This window comes from Cenococcum geophilum (genome assembly GCF_001692895.1).
Source record: "Cenococcum geophilum 1.58 unplaced genomic scaffold K441scaffold_28, whole genome shotgun sequence".
Taxonomy (NCBI): domain Eukaryota; kingdom Fungi; phylum Ascomycota; class Dothideomycetes; order Gloniales; family Gloniaceae; genus Cenococcum; species Cenococcum geophilum.
Genome location: NW_027137586.1, coordinates 1,852,316 through 1,876,880, shown reverse-complemented (window position 1 = coordinate 1,876,880; position 24,565 = coordinate 1,852,316). Strand labels below are relative to the sequence as shown.

Below are 24,565 nucleotides of genomic sequence, written 5' to 3'. Positions count from 1 at the left end.
AGCTTAGCTTGCTAAGAAGCCTAAATATACGATTTTTGCTGTTATGATAGCTGATATTAAGAAAGCCTTGGCACTAAAGAAGCACACTAACCCTATTACGAAGGTACTAGCAGAGTACTATTACCGCTTAAACGTATTTTTATGAAAGGAAGCTAATAAGCTACTAGAATACCGACTATATAACTATAAGATTATACTTAAAGAAGGAAAGCAGCCCGGATTTAGACCCTTATACGGAATGTCCTAAAATAAACTCTAAGTGCTATAAAAGTATTTAGATAAGAACCTGAGTAAAGGATTTATTAGAGTAAGCTCTTTACCTATAGCCGTATTAGTAATCTTTGTTAAGAAACCTAGCAGCGGTCTGCGCTTCTATGTAGATTACTAAGCCCTTAACGCCGTTACTATTAAGAACTAATATCCGATCCTATTAATATAAAAGACGCTAAACCGACTAAGTAAGGCTCGCTACTATACAAAGCTTAATATTATCTCTGTATTTAACCGCCTCCGTATAGTAAAGGGAGATAAATAGCTTACCGCATTTTGTACTTAGTATAGATTATTTAAATACTTAGTGACGCCATTCGGCCTCGCAAATGCTCTAAGCTCGTTTTAATATTACGTAAATAATACCCTACGCCCCTACCTGAACATCTTTTATACTACTTATATTGATAACATCTTAATATACAGTAATAACCTAACCGAATATTGGAAATACGTTAATCTTGTTTTATAAGCCCTGCACGGAGCTAGTCTATAATTAGATGTAGATAAATATGAGTTTTATAAGACGGAAGTTCTATACCTTAGGCTTCTTATTTTTATAAACGGTATATAAATGGATCTAAAGAAAATTGAAGCAATTATAAACTGGTAAGAACCTAAGAACGTTAAGAACGTAAGAGCCTTTATAGGATTTGCCAATTTCTACTAACAGTTTATTAATAACTTCTCCGCCCTAGTTTTACCCTTTATAGCTCTAACCTAAAAGGATAAAGCCTTTATCTTTAATAAGGAATGTAAGAAGGCCTTTACTTATCTAAAGGTTATATTTACTACCGCGCCTATACTTTAATACTTTAACCTAAACTAAATAAGTATTATAGAAGCTAACTCATCTAATTACGTTACTGGAGGCATCCTGTCTTAATATAACGAAGAGGGAGTATTATACCCTGTGGCATACTACTTAAAATAACTAAGCCTAGCCGAATATAACTATAAGATCTACGATAAGGAACTGCTGGCTATTATTAGATGCTTTAAGTAATAGCGACCCAAACTAGAAGGCGCTAGATTCCTAATTAAGGTCCTTAGCAATTATAAGAACCTATAGTACTTTATAACTATAAAACAGCTAAGCTACCGTTAGGCCCGCTAGTTAGAATACCTGTCTCGTTTCTAATTCTTAATTACGTACTGCTTAGGCGTTTAAGGCTAGAAGCCTAATGCCCTAACCTAACGCTCGNAAGANGCGCCAGCACTAAAANAGGNACNTTCTTACCGAAATNAGACCNTNCTTNNCCCNAAACTATTTAACCCTCCTACTAAAGATCTTATGGTATAAGTCCTTAAAATAACTAATTAATTAATTGAACAGATTATAACTAATAAATACCCAAATAATGAGTTCATCTAAGAGACGCTTAAGCTAATTTAAGATAGCGTTAGACGCTCTAAGAAGATCTCTTTAAGTAAATGTAAAGTTTATGGAAACCGCTTATATTACTAGAACCGTCTAGTTATCCCTAATTATGATAAACTTAAGCTTAAGCTCCTTAAACACGTATACGACCTACTGGTAGCTGGCTACCTAGGCTAAGGAAAAACCCTAGAGCTACTCTAACGGGAGTACTACTGGCTAAATATATATAACACGATATAAAGGTACGTTTTTAGCTATTACGTCTACCAATAAGCTAAAGCTTTGCATAAGATATATAACGGCCTTCTAAAGCCACTGCCTGTTCCGGACCGAAGATGGAAGGATATCTTAATTAACTTTATTGTTGACCTCCCTATAAGTAAGGGCTGTACGAATATTATAGTAGTTATAGACCAACTATCTAAGATAAGACACTTAATCGCCTGCCTTAATATGTTAATACCTACCGTTACCTAATTGTTTCTAGACCATGTATAGAAACTCTACGGACTCCCTAAAACGATTATCTCCAATAGAGGTAGCTAGTTTATCTCTATATTTTAGAAAGAACTAACTACCCGACTCCGTATTAAAGCACTATTATCTACAGCATACTATCTAAAAACGGATAGTTAAACGGAACGTGTAAACGCTATAATAGAACAGTATATTTGGATATACACGTTATACTTATAAGATAACTAGATTAACTAGCTTACATTCGCTGAGTTTACCGCAAATAATTCCGTTTTGGAAACTATAAAGGTCTCCCTATTCTTAGCCAACTATAGCTAGTATCTATAAATGGGTTTTAAACCCTTTAGTAATGTTTCTCGCCCTGCTCGTTATGCCTTATAAGTTACGGAAGTAAATGAATTTGTAAAGAAGATAGAGGAACTATAACAGTTTCTTGCTAACAAAATAATATGGGCTTAATCTGTTTATAAAGCTGCAGCGAATAAGAAATAAACCCTAGCACTGGCCTACTAAATTAGTGACTTTATCTGGCTAGATATAAGAAATCTAAACATAAAACGACCTGCTAAGAAGCTTAATTAGAAGAACGCTAGCCCTTATAAGGTCGAGAAGGTTATCTCCTCCTACGCCTACTAACTAAAGCTCCCTAATACGGTTAAAATCTACCCTATATTCCATACGTTAGTCCTTTGCCCTACTACTCCCGTATTAGACGCCCTACCCGGACAGATATAAGACCCTCCCCTACCAGTTAAAGTGGATAGTAAGAACAAGTACTTTATTAAAAGAATTAATGATATTAAGTATAATAAACGGAAACGTTAATATATATATCTTATAAAATGGAGAGGCTTTACTAAGCCCTTATGGGAACCTGTTAACTCTATAGGACTTATATAAGCCGCAGAAGACTTTCACAAACTCTATCTAGAACTACCATAGCCCTATCTCGCAGAAGCTTAAGTTTAAAGGGGGGGTACTATTACGGGACACCCCCGTGACACCTTATATACGTCCACCTGTTTCCACCAACTTAGCAACTAAAGACTGACCACAAGACGGCAATTTGCGGCAATCTAACGGCAATCTGCTATATTCTGCCATATTCCGCCAAGTTCTACTAAATCCTGCTAAGTTCTGCCAGGACTACCACCTAAATCCTATTCTGCTCTGTGTACGTGTTAACTAAGCAACCAAGCTAACGATATATACCCTTTCTTCCCGTTTCCCTACCTTCTCTCCTTACGCAACGTCTTGACCTTATTACATAGTTTATGTATATAGCTTAATAGTATCTACTTTGCTACATATTATCGCCGCTTATACTCACTCCGTGACAATTAGTCTATAAGTTTCTCTTCTTAAATAAGTAACTTATTGCCTCTAGTGCAAAAGTAGCTATTAATTCCCTATACTCTTTTTTTAACACAAGACTCTCTACTATTAGTAAAGTAAATAGGGAGTGAAGGTTAGGCTTTCCTTTATTTATTAACATTTTTAACTATTAACTTAAAATTTAGAGCAGCTATATACGCTTTAAGTCTACCTAAATATCTTTAATTAGGATATTAAGTTACTCTATATCTTTCTTAGTATACTCCCTACTTAAAATTAGTTTCTTAGCAGCTAATAGGTATTTAGGGGGTAGGCCGCTTACTAGATATTTAGGCTAAAGAGTATCCCTAGGCCAAGTTCTTTTATAAGCTTTATACTTAGCTTATACCCTCTACTAAGCTGCGTATTAATCTGCTTCCTTTGTATTGTTATTATTGGTTGTCTTACCTATATACCTAGTTTATTGACAAATCTTACTGTGTTTACAGCACAAAGTTCCGTTACATTTTTTAGGGTTCTTTTAGTTGGATTGATTTTTTAGGCTAGGTATAGCAAAAACTCCCTTATAGCTTTATTTTTTCAATTATTTTATAATTAATATCATTTTTTATTGAAATAAAATTTAATTATACCATAATGTGGCAAAAAAGTCTTAAGAAGTTTTAAAAAATAGTTGTTTAAAATTAAAAAGATTAATACATCTATTTTTATATTAAAAGTCTTAATTATATTTTATAGATTATTATGTCAATATATGATATATATTTCAGTGAAACCACTTTTTAGGAGAATTTTTTTATAATTAATAAAAACTTTAAGGGGTCGTTCGGTTGCAAAATTTCAGATCAGATCAGAACTGAAAGTCCGGCAGAAAAGGACGCGCTCCTTCCCAATTTGGTACGTGTTTGTGGCTTTGTGAAAGCACGGTTGTGTGCAATCCGAAGGCTTCCTCGTTCTCCAAAACCCAGCTCCACTCGAACCGTCAGCTTCAGCCGCACCCCAAAATGAGGATCATGGCGTGACGCAAGGCAGCCTGGCGTCACAGCCGGCCATCGAGGGAGCCTCGCCCAAAGGGGAGACTGCGTCTCACCCTAGCATTGGAGTTCTTCGGCCGAATATAACCCTTTACGGAGATTATGACAAATTGGGCATTTCCAAGGTTGTGGAGAAAGATCTCCTCAAAGGGAGCCCTCCAGATTACGTGTTGATTGCGGGGACTAGGCGTTAGAAGCTAGAATGGGCCTGTCTTGTAGAAGTCAGAACGGGATCTCGTAAGCCAGAACAGAATCTCAAAAGAGCTGGAAAAAGGATGGCGAAAGAGCCAGAATAGGATTACGCTGTTATACCACCCGAATCTCGACACACTCCTTCTTTCCACATCACCTGATCCGGCGCCGCTTTTACTACGCCCTGCAACCAAAACAAACGGCGGCGGTACAGGCTGTACTCCGTAGGGAGCGTGGACTTCAGAGATGCGAAACTGCAAATTGGGAAAAAGCAAAAATAGGAGTGCAGTTTGAGGCTAAGAGCCAAGCACAGCGATGCCCCAAATAAGCAAGCATGGCAAAAGGAGAAGAACTGAATGCGCCACCGATATAGCAAAGCCATCCAACTGAGAGACACGAGCGCTTGCCCCCGCAATTAAAAAGGAAAACCCCGTAATTACCTGAACGAGTACGGACACCGCGCACAGAATGATGTGTTGTCGGCGCTCAACTTTCAACCTCAAATTGAGTCGACATCCTTGTGTCTGCAAACTTCTCTTTCGCGTCACTTCGCTCCTTCTTAATTAACAAGGGCCGCAAACGAGCCGCCATACCGCGAGAATACCCTAGAACTTATCAGTTATTCATTCTCTTTGTGTCTCAAAATAATGCATCTCACCATTTCCAAGGCGCTTCTTACCTTGGTTTTGTTTGCTGGGCTCCAGGTGGTCGCAGCCTTCCAATCGGTCCAAAACGTCAACTTCGCCTACTGCTATGAATACAACGTATCAACGCTCAACACGTCCAATCTATCTGACAACAAGATCCAGTATTTTCTTTTTGACAGCGCGACAGGCGAGCGGATTCGCCCTAATGAACCCTACCTCACGCTCTACGGCTGCGAGGCTCTCTGCCACGATGGCTACCAGCTCTGGCCTGCACAAGACACTCTGCAACGACTGTTGCTTTGGGTTGTCCCGTCCTTGGTCCTAATTGCACATTTCCACTTTGCGCCTCTTTCTGCGGCAAACAGTCTAGCCGTCATTGCACATCTGCTTGGGGATCCAATTGACAGCATCTGGAGCATGCTGACGCGACAAGAAGCCAGTCGGCGGTTCTATCGAAGAGCAGCGAGCTCGAAGTTGTTGCCGAAACACGCTATTGCAACAGTGTGGAGTGCGTTTGACGAACTCGGATGGAGGGATGCGAGTGCGTACTTCTTTGAAAGTCTGAGAAAGCGAGATAAGGAGCAGCAGCCGAAATTGCGATCTCGGTCGCCCGAAGCGTCTTCAAGTCAAGTCCCCGCACCACTTGCCTCAAGGAGAAACGGCCAAAGGAGTAACAACAACCGCCGGTTGAATATTTGGAACCGAAAACCGTCCAAATCGCAAGACGTGAGCTTCAACGTGGCGCCTGACGAGACAGAGATCTACTACATTGAGCTTGCAGCACAGCGCTTGACATCGATTCGATCCGACTCTCAGCTCACGACGTGGGTAGCGATCATCTCGATGTTCGGCGGGCTAGGAGGAGCGTATGTGCGGACTTGGATGAACCGTTCGAACAACCAGACATCTCATACCATCGCCGTCGTAGTATTGCTCTTCATATTCATCTCTCTGGTCAAGATTAGTGGCAACATCGGTGCATTCACATCCTCTTCTGCGGTCATCGACATCATACAGGAGCTGCGAAGGAATTTGCAGAAGCACAACGAAGAGCAAGGACTTGCTGGGAGAGCGCCTCTTTTTCCGGCGATTTGGCTGGATGAAGACGCTCGTTGGGACGGAATACCACTTGATTCCAAGGGCAAACAGGCTGCGCAGGTCGCGGTCCGGGCACCCACTGAAGATGATACTGACGTCGAGGCAACTCCACTCTTACAGGAGGAGTCCGAGTATTTGGCAGACATCGAAAACGTGGAAAAATGGCCGTCGATGGCCGGGTACCTCGGCATGAACAGCTGTTGGCGTCCTCTAAAGCGCATCACGACCGTGGACAACTATGTCTACAGCGATCGCGAACCTGTTTCGCTACTTATGGTGTCGCTCCTCTTCGTCATCGGTGGCAGCTACGCCCCAGCGCTCTGTCTGGCGTACTTCACGCCCTTGAAAGGGTTCGGCTGCCGCTCACTGGCCTGGACGCTTGTCGCAGCGATGTGGGTGGTCAGCTTTCTTGCCGACGTCGCGATATTGCAGCCTTACATCAAGTCTGCGAAGAAGCTGTGGCACTGGACCATCTTCAAGGACAGCATTGTCTCTGTATACTTTGTAGGGTCCGTCTTCCTCATACAAGTTGGTTTGTTCAACAGCTGCTGGTGTCGCTCGGGGCAGTTGACGCACTCAAACGCCAATTTCATCAACCTGAATCCGCTGTCGGACAGCGACTGGTTGCAAGGCTGGTTTTTGTGGCTCATTACGCCTCTGGGCTCCGTGCTCTGGATATTTGGTCTTATCTGGCTGGTGGGCAAAGATGGAGAGAATGCGAGGATGCTGTTAAATCGGGATTTGAATGCCAGGCAGCAGGACATCATCCATATCAATAGGATTCGATGTGGCCTCTCAGCGGAACCACGGGATGAGCCGCCATGCAGGCCTGAGACAGCATCCAAAGGTGGAAAATCAGGAGGTTCTCTGTTTCCTGCCTCCGGGGCAACCGCTCCAAGAGATGAGATTGAACTCGGGGAGATGAAATAAGAAAGGAAAGGGAATAGACAAGCTGGCGACCTGTCACGATCACGAAGGAATGAGGCAGGGCTGCAATCAACGTGATATTGACTTAAGACTAAGCTGAAGAGGGAGAAACTACCTACGGGTCCTGGGAGTGGTTTTTACAAGTGTTTACCAGAAATGTTTGGGAAGAGATGTTCGGGGAGAGGTGTTTGGGACCAACGCGGTTTGCCCATCAGTTTATGTTGGTCCTTCAGGCCTCCCGGCATCCATCCTTGCCTCAATGAGGTGAGGTCCACGCTGTGCCGTGACAAGTAGCAGATTCCAAATCGATGTTGGAGTAAAGTATAGCGGAGTAGGGTACTAAAAGAGTTTTGCGACCGGTGAAATTTAGGGGGTTATTTAGCGGGGTAGCCGCCAAATCCCAGCGCATCAAGAACGTCGTTTTAAGCGGCACTTGAGTGGGGCTGAGATCAAAAGAGAGTTCGTGAAGGGGAAACCGATTTTGCAACCAACTGTACCCGCCGTCACTTGTAGGTAGCTTCTACATTCCAGAGAGAAATAGTTGTAGATAGAGTAGTTAGGAGAGAGAGTGTACTCGCCGGCCGTACAGTAACGAAGACCAACGATCCAGAAGCCGAAATCAACGATCTCAGACCCTGTGTGCCTCGCAAATGCGAAGAAACCGGGCACCGGCTGCATTTATGAACGGAATGTGAATGGGATTTGCCGTCACCGCAGTGGAGCAGTGCAGGCTGAATCACTTCGCACGGAGTCCGCAGCTCGGAGAGTGTAGCTGAAAGCTCCGGCGGGAGTGTGGAAATAACGTGTTTCACCAGTCACCGGCGAACACCAGTCACTGGCGCACCAAAAACCCACCAAAAATCGGAAAAACTGCATATCCGACAATGGCTTAATAATAAATTCTAAAATTTTATAATTAGCCTTTTATACCTATTTTAAACCTCTCATTAAATTTATGGAGTAAAGTTACTTAATAGATAGGTGATAAACAAAAAGCTACTCGTGGCACCCACTAGTAAGCAGCGCTTACTAGTGGTCCCGGGCTCAATGCAACAACCGAGCTCAATGCAACTTTTATATTTGTATGGCGTCTCATACAAAATCAACCTTTTCCAAGTTGAATAACTTAACAACAACGCTATAATAAATTATTAAATATATATACTTCTTTTTTTATACCTAAATAAGTATAAAGAAACTTAATTTTAATATTAATTTTCTATTTTATAGAAGTTTTAGTATTTACTGGCCTTAAATAAAATATAATAATAAAAAGTAGAGAAATACAATAAATACAATAAATATCAGCTTTAAATAAGTTATATTATTAATTTTTAAAGGATTATATATAAGCCTTTAAATTCTTATATAATTTCTATATAGTATTGTTAAGTTATTCAACTTGGAAAAAGGTTGATTTTGTATGAGACGCCATACAAATATAAAAGTTGCATTGAGCTCGGTTGTTGCATTGAGCCCAGGACCACTAGTATAGTTTATTAACTTGTCGCTGTATTAGCCCTGTCACGGGAGTCACCCGCGCACGTTCGTCCCGTGACACCTACGCACGTACCATCGCAACCCCTATATCTTCGACCACGTTTCCTGACCTGTTCCTGTTCTGCATCGAACGTCTTGAACCATCACGAGTTAATGTACTTAGCACGGTCAATAGCTAGCAATTAAGCTTATTCGCAACTGCTTTGTCGATTCCGTGACAAGCTCCACTACTGTTAACTAGGGAACCGTATGTTATATACTTTATAAGAGCTATATACAACTTCGTTATTATAGCTTAGTATCGCACCCACGATAAGGAGATATTATAATATATGCACTACACCCTATATCGAATTGATATGCTTAAAGGCGTCTTTGAAGGTTTCCGTCTAAAGGTAAAGGATTCTGATATAGGCCATTTTAATATACTAAAATTCCATACCCTTATATATTTTAAGGAAAATATCCGCCTATATAGATGCGTACTGCACTGGTATAAATAGTAAAGCTAGACACTATTATATTATTAAGGCGTTTTATAACTTAATAAATAAACGGGATTTACTATTTTAAATCTACTCTTACAACTTAAGATAGGTAGTAGTATTAGTAATAGAAGACGAAATAGCTTTCGCGAATAGTAATATTATACTACAGTCTTCCTAGCATTTAGAGGTATAGGTTACTTAACTAAGAAGGTATTTAGTAGTTATAAAGCTTTAGTAGCCTTAAAAAGATATAGATAGGGTAATAGATTTTATATAAAGGCATTTTAGGCTAAAAACGTGGCTTTATATATTTTATGTGGTAGACTGTTATAAAATCCTAGGGTTTTTAGACGCCATTATGGTATTTATCTAAAAGTATAAGTGAAAACTATAAGGTGAATATACCTAGAACTCTGATATAAACTAAAAAGAAAAGGACTTTTTATAGGTTAAGCGCTTGCTTATTAAAATATGTTAGTAGGGGGGGGGGGGTACTTGGGCAGTCTCTTTGAGCTTAGCGACGTGTTACGTGATAGCGCGCGGGCTATCGTGTAGATACCTTTTTGGGGCCTTTAAGCCCCTAAGCTTCTTCCTTATAGAGTATTATATATATTATTCCATTAGCCTGCTTAGTGCCTTAATAGGTTATAAGCCCTCTTACAGCTTTAATTAAAGCTCTATTAGCTGCTATTTTATTTAATTAATTTGTTAATATAAAGCCATATACCCTTAAATTTAGAGCCGGCACAGTGCGATAGAAATTTATAACAAACTAATATAAATACACACTACGCACGATACGGTTAAACCGATTAATTATATACTATAGCGGACACGGTATAAAAAAAGAAGGAATACTACAGCTCTCTTGGGGCTGTTTCTATATTAAAAGGGGAGAGCAACTATAAAGAATGGTATTATTAAATCGTACAACAACTTAAGCTTTATGACCTCCTATTAATAATATAAGGTACGGCTATAGAGCTACCTTAGTAGACGGATAAGTATAGAGATTGGCGTTATAAATAAATAATGGGACTTAAGGTAATTAAGGGCGTAATATTAGAATTAATTCGCGATCGACTTACTACATTAAGTAAGCCGCGCGACTCTATTAAGGATCTACTTAATTTAATTTAATTACTATGCACTATATAAGGCCTTGTTTATAACTACCAGATATAAAATTAATGGCTTAATCTTAGTCGTAAAGACTATACCTCGCTTAAAGCCTATATAGAAGCTTTTGTCTTAGGCATAAGGAAATTAAATGCGGCGTTAATGCCAATATTAAGGAAGAAAGCGCACGCCTAACTGCTTTATGTGGTAAAGGAGGAGTTTCCTATTTAGATAGCCAATTGTTAAGAGGCAGCTAAGAGAGTTACAAAGGAGGATAACCTTATTATAATTAAGGAGTTAGTAAGCAACCTTATGGACGAGAGTTGTACTTAACCAGCTACCTCTACTGTAATATTCTTAGTTAGCAGGAAGCCATTTAAAGATAATTAACTAAAATTTAATATAGAAGGATTAGCATTAAATAAGAAGTACAAATATTGCACGTATTGTGGTAAAAAATATTATAGTAGTAAAGACAGGTGCTTTTACCTTTACTTAGACCTTTAACCTTAGACGTAGAAACCTTCTAATAAGGACATACTATAGAAGCGACTCTACTAAATTTGACTTCTTAAGTTAGGACGACGGGTAAAGGCTTAGTAGGAGGCCTATTTATCAGCAATATGGCCATAGTTAATGACTTAGATGACAGTAACTAGGATAACTAGTTTCTTAACTTCTGTTCTAATATTATAATAAGCAGTAATTAAAGCGAGTTTATTAACTATAAGACTCTATTAACACCTATTATAATAGGGACGTTAGGAGGGACTATCTATTATATAACCGGTAAAGGGACGGTGCATATACCCTTACTAATAGACGATAATAGTACCTGTATGGTAGCTACTAAGGCCTTCTTTATATCTAAATCACCTTATAAACTCCTCTTAGAGTTAGCTCTTAAGAAGCGTAAGTGGCTTTATATTAGACCTAATAAGGAAATAGGTGGTTATATAATTTAGAGGTACTTAGATAATTTAATTATGGGTAAAGTAACGTATACAAACGGCCTATATGTAATTTAACTGGCTCTAAAGCCTTAATATATTGCGCACGCCATCGTATAGCAGCTTGATATTAATATACTGCATTAGCGTCTCGGCTATGTGGGCAAGGATATACTATAAAAGGTGGCTAAGATAGGCGACTTTAACCTTATAGGCATGCTGACTTAATATAAGGCCTATTACCTAGCGACGGTAAAGCGTTAGGTCTCTTAAACTACACCTATACTACCTTAGCGGCTATTTAAACGTGTATATGCTGATACCTTTTACCTTACCCTAGAGGGAGTCGGGAGTAATAAGTATATAGTAATTTTTGTGGAAGCGCACGCTAGATATATATATGCCTTCTTTAGAACTAAAAAGATAATCGCTGTAGAAGGGTTTTAAGAGCTTAATAATCTAGTATATAACTAAACTGGACGATATATTGGCTTACTCGTAATTAACGGCGGTAGAGAATTTGGTATTAAAGAGCTTACTAAATACGCTAAATTAATAGGTATAAACGTACTGCGTACGGCTTCCTATACCTCTAAGCAGAACAGAACGGCCGAACGCATTAGAGGCATTATATTGGGCATAGCTAAATTAATAATAATTAAGGCTAATCTACTAGAACACCTATAGGAAGAAGCTTATAAGATAGCAATTTAAATTTAGAATAGAATACCTTATGGAAAAGAGACTAGATTACCGTTTTAAATTAACGCTGAGTACTATAACTAGCCGTTTAAAATGCGTATACTAAATATATTATACCTATAACGTTATAGTATAACTACCTATGTCTATATTAAAGGACTAGAGAGCATATAATTAAGGAAGCTGGCTTTATAAGCTAAGAAAGGACGTCTAGTTAGTTATAAAGGTAATAACAGTTATATCTATTGTGTTTAGATACCGGCTGAGAACAAGATTGTATAATTGCGCGATATGACATTTAATGAGGCTCTAGATCTACTAATCGCTACGCTAGAGGATAAGCTTACTATATAGGAACTAGAGTCTAAACTACTACTAAAACCTTAAGGCTTAATTACTACTATAGTTACTATAGTCACCTACCCTGCTGTAAAAGTACTAGAAGAAAAGGAACACTATATAGATAAACTAAAAGGACCCTATACTCCTAACTTAGTATTAGGAGAACTAGGCCTAAAAAGGGCAATACTATAGTTATCTCCCTTACTAGAACTAGGCCCGTTAACACATTTAAATTAGTTATTAAATTGGAGCCCCTTAATGGAGTTAGGAAACTCCTTAGCGTTAGCGCCAGTCTCTAAGAAGGCGGCTAATCTATATAGAGATATACGATGGTACGCTACTATATTTTAAATAACCAATATATCTACTATAAAGGACGCAGCTAAGGCGCTATAAGCCTTTAAGAAGGCAGCCTAGTAGTTAACTGCTAACTCACTCCTAGTGGATATGGAGAGCATAATACCGTTAATTACTAAAAGTGATAATGAGGACTATAACGATTAAGATAACGTTAATTTAGATAATAATAGAGTCTACTGAATTAACTAATAGCTTAAGGGAGGTGTAGAGATAGAAGCTGCTAAAGTAGAGAAGCTTCCTACTGGAGTAAATACTTATAGCCGAAAGAAGGTCTTTTATATAGCGATTATATTCTTGTCCTATATATAGATACAGCTAGCTTCTTAAGAACCTTATTTAGAAGCTCTGTATAAGATTAAAATACCGCAAATGTTAAAGGAGGCTCTATAGTTACTAGAAGCTCCTTATTAGCGTTAAGCACTAATAGTTAAAATGACTTAATACTAAAAGGCTAAGATGTATTAACTGGTTAAAAGACTAAAGGGCGCACAAGCACTACTATTAAAGTTTATTTTTAACCTTAAATACAACGTATCTAGAGAGATAAACTAGTATAAGGCATAGTAGGTTATATATAGTAACCACTAAGTGGCGAATATCGACTATAATAGTATGTATGCCGCGGTAGTAACCTTAACTGCATAGAGGATACTACTGGCGTTAATTATAGTATATAACCTTAAGGCTTACCAGATTAACGTTATTATAGCCTTCCTAAACAGCTTTATAAGGAAGTACTTAATATATATATAATAGCTAAAAGGATTTAAAGATAACAATTATAAGTTGGTCTATTTATTACTAAAAGCGATATATAGCCTTAAACAGGCACCTCTACTATAGTATAACACCCTAATAGAGTACCTAAAGATGATAGGATTTAAGCCAATTAACAAAGATCCTTGCGTATTTTAATATCGCAAACACTAGGACGCCTATCTCTGCTTATACGTAAATAGTATTATAATTGCGGCGGCAACAATACTGGTGATTAAGGCCCTTAAGGAGCTCCTACGAAAACAATATAAGATTAAGGACCTAAGAGAGCTTTAATTCTTCCTAGGGATTTATATAGTACGCGACCGAGTTAATTAAAAGATCGCGATTGTATAGGACGCCTATATAGCGAGGATTCTAAAGTCCTTTAAGCTTACTAAAATTAACCTAAGAGCGACATTAATAGCTACTAGCCTTTAATTAAGAAAGCGCTATTTAGAAGACCTCGCAGATAAGGCCTATAAGAAGTAGTACTTAGAAGCTATTGGATCCTTTACCTAGCTCTTATATTAGATAAGGCTAGACCTATTTACGGCTATAGGAAAGCTATTATAATATTTAGCTAACCTACTTAATAAATATTAGGCGCATGTTAAGAGAGTATTTAAATATATTTAAGGTATAAAAGACTATAGAATAATATATAGCGGCAAGCAGTATAACCCTAGGAGACTTAACCTAGAGGTATACGTTAATGTAGCTTATAGTAATAATCTAGATAATTATAAATTAACTTAGGGCTAGTTTATTAAACTAACTAAAGCTCTAATTAAATAGGCTTTAAAGAAGCAATTAATAGTGGCGATATTATCTACGGTGGCAGAGTACCTAGTAATAGAATTGGCAGTATAAGAAGTAATTAAGATTACGACATTTTTAAGAGCCCTTAGCTATAACGGCACGGATCTAGCTCTAGTTTAGATTTATACGGGCAGTGTAAATATATAAGCACTTACTAAGGGCGAACGACCAGTGCTAAAAGAGCGCTATGCGGATATTAAGCTCTATAAGATTAAGGATAATATTAAATAGGGTAGGATTAGCTAGTAGACGGCTTAATAAAGGCTCTACTAAAGGTCGCCTATAAGGCGTTTAAGATAGGTATTAGAGTTACTAAAGTCTCCTAGGTTACCTAGTCCTAATTAGGAAATCATACTATAACTAGTAGAACCTCGGAATTAATGCCAATTAACTTAGTTTCAAATTTTAAAGGCTTATTAATACTACTTTTTAGCATAGGAGATAGGCGATTGAGCGTCATTAATATTCGAAATTTCCATTTTCCTAATTTCATTTCTTACTACTTATACTACCCCTACCTATTAACCACAACCTTATAGAGTATAGTATAGTCATCCTAGAGGAGTTTCCTATTCGCTAGAGCTTATAGAGCCTGGGAGGGTACTTAGGCAGTCTCTTTAAGCTTAGCGATGTGTTACGTAATAGCGCGCGGGCCATCGTGTAGATACCTTCTTGGGGCCTTTAAGCCCTTAAGCTTCTTCCTTATAGAGTATTATATGTATCATTCTATTAGCCTGCTTAGTGCCCTGACAAAATACACCCATTTATCTGCTGTTAGAAATGAGACGGAAAAAATGCGACCGACCTTAAGGGCTAAATTAGTAAGGTAGTATGTTGTATACTAAATTGGCAATGTTTTAACTAGTAGAGGTGTGATTACGTATAGGTCTAAGAGTATATAGATAATAGTAACCGTATTAGAAAGGGCCGCACGCTATTAGGTAAAAGACTTATAGGCTAACTTTAGCTAATTATTACTGTTCTAGATACTGGGGGGCTAGATAAGTACGGTGTATATATATAGTATACTGGAGCTATAGTAGAGCTACTTTAGCTGTTAAATTATGGACTGCCGCATCTAACATACGGCATAGTTAAGGTGAAAAGGTGGCCTTGCTCGAATAGGTAAGTACTTAGAGGTAGTCGCTTTTATTTAATACTATCTATTCTATAAAGCGCGTATATTGTTCTAGCCGCTACTTCTTATCTAGATTTATACTACATTAATAATTATATTAATTGGGACCAATATAATACTCTATACTTAGATAATTTTCTTAAAGAAGGAACTCGCATCGCATTATTATATAAAAGTTAAAGTAAATAGTAAAAGTAAATAATCTAGCATAGTACCTATAATATATAATATAGTAATAAAATTGTATAGGATTGTATAAGATTATATAAGATTATATAAAATTATTTTAATTTTAATAAATATTTAAAAGTATTATTAGCTAGTATAAAAAAACTATTTATATAATTGGCATACAATTTTAAAATGTTATATTATATTACCCTAATTACATGTTAAGGAATATATAGTTGACTTTTAAAGTTGTTAAGTTGGTTAACTGCGTATTATTTGACTTTTAAATGTATTAAGTTGGTTAATTGTATATTAATTACGCGAAACGCGCTTAATAAACTTTACTTAAATCTTAGTCTATGAACATTTTCCTAATATATCGATACACGCGATTCTGCTTAATAGGGCGCTTAGTTAAAGAGGTTAAATATAGGCGCTTACTGGGCGGTAATAGGGCGCTATAACTGGAAGACCTCTTTTTACTAAAACTTTAACCTTTTTTTATACTGTTTTATACTCTAGCTAGTCTTAGAGGCATTATTAAGCCCTCTAGCTTATAGTTTATTACTTTAGTAATATCTAGCCCCTTATAGATATTAAAGATGTTATTATCTTATCTACCTATATAAATAGTTTTATAGTAATAGTACTTAGCTATATTGACTACTCCCTTCTCGAATATCTTATATAGCAATTTACCTTCTTCCTTGCGCTTTAGGTACTGCTACGAGTCTTTAATAATAAGGGGTTTCTTAAAGGTATCCCCTTTATAGTGTCCTTTTTAGTAAGTTGTTACCTAACCTATAACGCAGCGTGCCCACTTAATAACTTTATTAAGGATAAGACACTTGGTCTAGCTATTATATATAATTTTAATATACTGTTTGCCGTCTAATATTAGAATAGTAAGATTAAACCTAAGCTGCTCCTTATTTATTTAGAGAAATCCTAACATTGCTAAGATAAATTATAGTCTGTCTTTATTAATATTAAATGGTAAAGATATAATGCCTCTTACCTAGTTATACTCCTATAGCCGTATAATAGATCTATAGAGGGTAAAGCCTAAAATAAAGCGATAAGTATTCTAAGCAGTAAAGACTTCTCTTATATATTCCCTAAATTAAACTATACCTATAAGGGTATATTGGTGTTTAGATTACTTTTTAGCTCTCTTAGTATATGTATATACGACTAATATCATTAAAAGCTTTTACTAGCTATTAGATTATCTATAAAACTAATATTTAGCTTTCGCTTTGCTGTATACCCTTATAAGGGCTGCTTAGTATATATAATAAGCTTTTATTATATCTTTAGGGCGGACCTATACTCCCTAATAAGGCCTAAAAATAATCTAATTAGGTTATTAAACTACTTTAGAATATTTTTCTATTCTACACTTTTAGGCTAGTTATGCCAGCCGCCCTTAGTATATAGTAGATTATCCCCTTCTTTATATTTCTTAAAAACGACGGCGCTTACCTCTTTAAGACCTTCCACTTCCCTAAAAAATACTTATATAAGCTAGGAATCCCTATATAAAGAGGGCCTAGCTCCTTCTTTAAAATATTATCTACGTATTTCCTATATTCGGACAAGTTAGCAAAGTTACTTATATTATATATATTTGGGGTTTAAATGTGAAATAGTAACGATTAGGGAAGAGGTATGGACTTTATAATAGTAGTGTATACCTTTCCCTAAATGACCTCGTTAGGTTCAATCCTAAGGATTGCATTTAGAAGAGGTAGGAACCGCTTAATATTAAAGTTATCGGAATTAACTAAAGAGCTAAGCCAGAGAAGGTTACTATAAAGGGTGCCGCAGCTAGCGCTAAAAGGAAGTACTTAAGTAGCGGGAAGATTTTGCAACGCTATAGTAAGGTCAATAACAAGATTTTTAAGCCCTATATATGTTAGAGGGAACTTATAATAGATAGATTAATAAATATCTTTATCGCCTATCTAGCGTAATAAGTCTAACGAGCTAGAGATACCTAAATCCTAATAAATTAAGTTAAATAAATTACGGAAGTCATTGAGCTTTTCCCTAATAGGCTTTGTTTTAATTATTTCTAATCTAAAGAGATTTGCTATCGCGGGCGAATATGCTGAGAGCTATGTCAGGAGGGCTGACGTGTAAGTAAGTAGGTAGACAAGGAGGGGAGATTAAAGAAGCTAGTATATAATAGACGGTATAACGGTAGATAAGTGTAGAGAGGTTAAAAACACATTAGGCGCGTCTTACAATAAGAAAATAATTAGGGAGAAAAGTAAGGGAGGAAGGAAGTAAAGTGTGAGCGAACGTAGAGACGATTAAAGATTAGGTATATAAAAGTTAAGCCGATCTAATATAGCTTAAACTAAGGCTTTATAGGGCTTAGTTAAATACTAAGCTATAATGACCTAAAGTGCGAGTATATTGTTTGTAGTCTCTAGTTGTATAGGCTAAAAATGTAATGTATATATAGGATTCCAGTATTATCGGAAAGTCGTAGGCAGTATTTATTAGTTTTAGTTTATTCCGCGACGTATAAGGCTTTAATACAGCGGGGCTTATATAGCGAGGCTAAAGGGGCGCCTATAAACGATTATATGGCTAGTTTTATTTCTTAAAAACAGGATCTAGTTCTTAGAACTAGATCCGGTTTCTAAAATTACACCCTTTTTATAGTAGTTAATTAGCCCTTGTCCTAAAACTAAAATTAGGGTCTAGTCTTTAGAATTAGATCTGGTTTTTAGGATTGCAATTTAAGCTAGAACTGAAAATAGTCCGTTTACTTAATACTTTCCAATATGTAATAAGAAGGCCTATATACAGACTTAAAATCTAACCTTAAATTTAGGTAGAGGCTATAGCCTAGGAGGTAAGGTTTTTACCTTCTTATTTTTCGGCATAATATATTTATTAGGTTTAACAAGATCTGCGTTATTAAAAGTATATTTGTAGCCTATTATAGTAGTAACGTATTAAGGTGTTAATATTTTTGATGTTCGCGTATAGGCCTTTTTTATTGCGCCTTTCTTAGCCGCATATAGGATACCTTTTTGGTTATATTTAGTACGTCTAGAACCTAGAATTGGGATATAGTCTTTAAAATCAAAATACGATTTTTAAAATCGGATCCAGTTCTTAAAATAAGATCTTATTTTTAGTTAAAACCTAGGCTAATATTAAGGGGTAAATCCTATATTTATTCTCAACATTCCCACCTTATTAATATAAAATTTAGAGCCAACTCGCACTCTAATTACCCTATAAAACGCTAGTAGGCTATTAATTATCTAATACTATAGCAATATATCTAAAGTAAAGGTCTCCTTTTACTTCTAAAAATTCTTATTTATGGCTCGTTTTAACCTTAGTAGTGACCTTTTTACTAAAGGCTAATAGATTAAAGCGAGACTATAACGCAGATTACTATATCCTAATATAGCGTAATAGTCGATTTTATACCTATATATCTATAAATTAACTTTTATAGCCTCCAAACCTATAAGATCTAGTAGGCCCTCTTCTCTCTATTACTATATAGACTACTAACTACTTTAAAGGAAAAGTTCTATCCTATACTAGTTAAGAAGAAGCTAGTATACTTTAACTGGGTTAAAGAGAGTAGACTAATAAAGGCTAATTCTAAAATATTTAGATTAGATAGAGGACTAAACAAGTTATAGGCTAGCTAACTTATCCCTACTAAGTATATAAAAGTGGAGAACTCGTTAAACTTACTGTAAGCGAGTCTCTCAACTTCAATCTAATATGTAAAAACTTGTTCCTTTATATGTAAACAATAACGAGATATTCTTAATATAGAAGCAACTAGATAGAAATAAAATACTAAGCCTATAAAATTCTAATTAACGCCCTAATTCTTAATAAATGCCAAAAGAGATAAATGTGGTCGCAAAAATCTTTCCTTATAAGAAATTTCTTATTTCTTAGGCTTTTAGAATCTCTATCTTTAGTATAATCCGCCTTTCTCTTATATACCCTTTTGTTTAATATCTCTTTTAATAGATCCTCTAATACTTCTCCTAGTTAATCTTTTTACTTATATAGCTTGCCCCTCTTAGCTATCTCCATTATAATACCTTTAAGTGGTTTATATATTTTAGTATAATGGCAAAGGAGATAGGGATTCTTAGTATAGTATAATATAAGTCTCTTTAGTGGTATATCCACAGCTAAAACCCAGGTAGGATATCAGCATATTACTATAATAGGGCCGAGTATAGATACGATTGCTTTATAACTAGGGCTTTAGAGATGTCTTAAGTCCTCTATTATATAATAAGTAGGTAACTATAAGATGAGATACTTTAGTTATCTGTGTAAAATCGTAGCATTAAAAATAGTTAATACTTTAAATAAAGGAGATACAACTTTAAGAAAGGTTGTGAAATTAGCTAAGCTATTTTCTACTTATTTATTAATATTGCTAAATAAATGTAGGGGTTTTATAAATATACTTAGAGTTTCTAGTAAAATATATTTAGAAACCGCGACTGTATTTACTAGTTAAGGCAAGTCTATCTTAGCCTTGCTATAGTCCTTTATTAGCTTAGGTAAGCCTGTTTTAGCTTTACTATAGCCTTTTAAGCCCCTAAGGTAATTAAGGTATATTTTTTATATATATCCCCAAACTATATCCTCTTATATATCGCCCTTTATATTGTCGTCCTTTTTATAAGAACTAACCTTATTGGGTATTTAAGTAGGTATATAAGATACCTATTTCTGCATAGAATTAAAAAGCTGCGATTATTTCTTCTCCCTACTAGCAGATGCTATATCTTTATTAATAATATAATTTTAGGATAACTTAAGGTTTCTAATAGGTTAATAATTAAGTATATTACTTTTAGGGCAGTAGTATATAGTAACGTTTTTACTAATTAAGGACCTATTGTGACGGCGCTAGAGCGCGTCACCTGCTAAATTCTGCCCAAGTTCTGCCATATTCTGTCATACTATCTTATACTATTTCGTACTGTCTGGTACTGTTTTGTACTATTTAGTACTGTTTTCTAGTGTTAGCTCGCCTACTACCAGCGCCTTGGCGGCTCGCGCTACTTATTTGTTTATACTAGCCCTAGCGACCCCCTTTTCTTCTCCTTAGCTTAGTATCTTTGTAAGATAGCATTCTATTAGCTTTGGTTTAGAGGCATTTATATAAGCCGTCACATTATACTAAGCTCTCCTTATATTGCCTGGGAAGGCCTTACTAATATCCCATCCTAAAAAAGAAAACTTCGTCTATAACAACGCGTTAACGCGCTATACTTAGACACTAAAACAACTTTACATTGCCTAGAAAGGCCTAGATAATATCCTACCTTATAAGCTAAATAGGACTAAACCTATACCCCTAGAATTAAAACTAAAGCGTATAATATTAATAAACCTTAGGAAGCTAACAATAGCACCTAAAGTAAGCTTATTTAAGAGAGCTGCCTCTACCTAAGAGGAACCTAAAATCTAATTAGGATTAGAAATCGAAGATAATAATAACGTTATAAACGTACATAAGTAGATTCGCGCCCTCGCAGCTAGCTAGAAAGCCGATTGTCTTAAAGCAAGAAATATATAAGAAACCCTATAAGAGATCCTAAAGAGCCTTGCGGCCCTATAAAATAGCCTAGCTTTCCCTTCTTAAAGCCCTAGCTAACCTATTTACTCCACTAAATACGATATACTAGGGAGTACGGATACTATAACGAAGTAATTAAAGTCCGCTAAGCTTCTTAACCCCCTACCACTATTTAATAAGATAGACCCTACCTTTAAGAATTAGAGGATTTAAGTACAAGAAAAGCTCCGTATTAACCATAACTATTTCCTTTCTAAAGAAGCTAAAATACTCTACCTTTTTAGTTAAACTACTAGGGACGCCTAACAGCACCTTTAAGCTAAGTTTAAGGACAATTCTCCCGTCCAATTTATATCTATTAATAAGATAATACGGCACCTAGCGGCTATCTATATTAACCTAAATAAAGTACACAACGCCTAGTATAACTATAATTGCCTAATAATAAAACCGAACTAACCCTTTACTAAATTCTAGACTTAATTTCTATACCTTATAAGAGAAGGCTAGGTTTCCCTTAAGAACTACCGATTAGACCTATATAATAAGCTAATAATTTAGCTATAAGAAAAGATTGCTATAACCTTAAATAACCTGCTAACTTATAATAAACTCGCAACTTATTACCTATTATTAGATTTAGAACTAAAGTAAATTAACACCCGCCCTAATTGGTAGAAATAACCCTATAGTAATTAAAGCTTATTAGCCACACCTATAGGAGCTAGAGTAGGAAAATAAGCTATAACCGCTCTTGTACTAAAAGTGGTTATAACTATATACCGGCGAGCCTCGCCTAACTAGCTACGTACTACGCTATTAGCTAGTACTTATTGCAATACTCTAATTAACCCTACCTCGGCTACGTGCTATAACTATAATAAGAAGGGTTACTTTGCCTTATCTTGCCCGGAGCTAAAGGATATAGGCGATATTAAGGAGATAGAGGGAGGAGAAACGTCTAACGAGTTAGGAAAAAAAGAACCCTAGGGAAAGACTCCCCCCTAGGGTACCCTATTAATCTTAAAGAGATTAATCTTAGTTAGTTAATAGGTGGAAAGTATTTTATAGTTTTATATATAGTATCTTAAAATAGATATAGAGTTAATATAACCGCCCTAATTAACACTAGAGTAAATGGCTTCACCTTTATAAATACTGCTTATATAAATAATATTACTAAGTTTCTAAATACAGAAGCCATCTAACTAGAAAAGCCTATCTAGGTAAAAGGCTATAACGGCTAAGCCGGTTAGCCGGTTAGCCGGTTACCTAGGTCTTAAAGTTATATATCGCCCTTAATAGATAACGCTAATATAGTATCCCTTTTTATATCCTAGACCTAGGGTCCTATAATATAATCCTTAGACGAAAATAGATGTCCTATTTTAATATTTAGCTAAATATATAATAAAGATAGTTTATCTAGCCGGAGGATAGACTAAAGCTGCCCTCTTTTATTAGAGAAATCCAAACTAACCGTAAAATATTAGCCGTAAGGGCGGACCCTATCTACTAGTAAAATATCCAGGCCCGTAACCTAGCCTTTACTTAAGAAAACGCCCGCTATAAAGCTAGAAAAAACTCTATACTAATAAAGATACTCTCCTAAAGCGCTATATTTAAAGAAGACTCTATATATAAAAGCGGGATAGATAGTAACGTAGATAATATCTAAATCGCGTAGATCTAACCGGTATAGAAAAAAAACGCATTAATAGGATATAAGGGATAACCTTTAAAAGATATAATAGAAGCTAAAAGAAGTAATGGTAACGCTAGTACTATAGAAGTCTCTAAAGTTATATACGCCCCTATTATTATATAACCCCCCCCCACTATAGATATTACCGTAATTAGCACTATAGCGTTTCACTTTAATATATACTAAAAGGACAATAAGGTCTTTATAATAAGCCTATATAAGATTAACCGAATTATTAATAATAGGAAGAAAGAGCTAGCTAAGGAAACTGACGAGGAACTAGTTAAACGCCTCCTTTTTACTATCTATATAAATTACAAGGATGCATTCTTAAGGGCGGCTTTAGATAAGTTACCCCCACTACTAGATGTACAATTATAAGATTTAATTAGAAGCTAATAACTCGTTAGGTTATAGCCCCATTTACTAATAATTAACGGACAAGCTAAAAGTAATAAAGTAGTACTTAATTAATAACCTAGATAAAGGGTTTATTAAGCTAAGTTAAGCCCCTTTTACTTCTCTAATCCTATTTATAAAAAAGCCTAATAGAGGCCTTTATTTTTATATTAACTACTAAAAGCTAAACGCTATTACTTAAAAGGATTAGTATCCTATTCCTTTAATTAATAAAACCCTTACACGTTTAAGCTAGGCAAAGATCTTTACTAAACTTAATATTTATTAAGCTTTCTACCAAATTAGGATAGATCTAGTATTTAAAGATTTAATAGTATTCCGTACCTGCTATAGTTCCTATAAATATAAAGTTCTTCCTTTTAGACTAATAAACGGACTAGCTATATACTAAAGATATATAAATAACGTTCTTTTTAATTACCTAGACGAATTCTGCATAGTATACTTGGACAATATTCTTATATACTTAAATAATAAACTTAAATATTAAGTTTATATTAAGAAGGTCCTAGAGAGACTACTAAACACAGGCTTATAAGTTAATATTAAGAAATGCGAGTTTAGGGTAAAACGTATAAAGTACCTTGGGTTTATCGTAACTATAGAAGGAATTAAGGTTGACCCTAAAAAGGTAGAGGTAATCCGCAACTAGAAGCCCCTTTATACAGTAAAAGGGATCTAGTCCTTCCTTAGGTTTTGTAATTTCTATTACCGGTTTATCTATAACTATAGAGTTATAGTAAGGCCTCTTATATAACTACCCAGAAAGATATACTTTTTATCTTTAATAATAAATATATAGAAGCCTTTAAAGGGTTAAAAATCGGCTTATCTTCTCTTTAATTCTTCGTTACTATAACCCGGACCTTAAGTTAATACTAAAAACGGATGCTTCTAATAGAGTTATAGCGGGAATCCTATCACAGTTACAGCTAGACAGTAAATAGTACCCTATTACCTTCTTCTTAAAAATAATAAACCCGGCTAAGTATAACTATAAGGTATATAATAAAGAAATACTAGCTATTATCTAATTACTATCCTAATAGCGTATAGAGCTTAAAAGTATAAACTTCTAGATTAAGATATACACAGATTATAAAGCCCTAGAGTACTTTATAACTATAAAGTAGCT

The 24,565-nt window shown here is 35.8% G+C and overlaps 1 protein-coding gene across 1 annotated transcript; it reads left to right on the top strand.

Moving 5' to 3' along the window:
- Window positions 1–5,336: 5,336 nt before the first annotated feature.
- Window positions 5,337–7,364, top strand: K441DRAFT_678463 (uncharacterized protein; the record flags this gene model as incomplete). Its single annotated transcript, XM_067651161.1, has 1 exon — window positions 5,337–7,364. One exon carries the CDS (start codon window positions 5,337–5,339, stop codon window positions 7,362–7,364), a length of 2,028 nt encoding a protein of 675 aa, XP_067502753.1.
- Window positions 7,365–24,565: the final 17,201 nt, after the last annotated feature.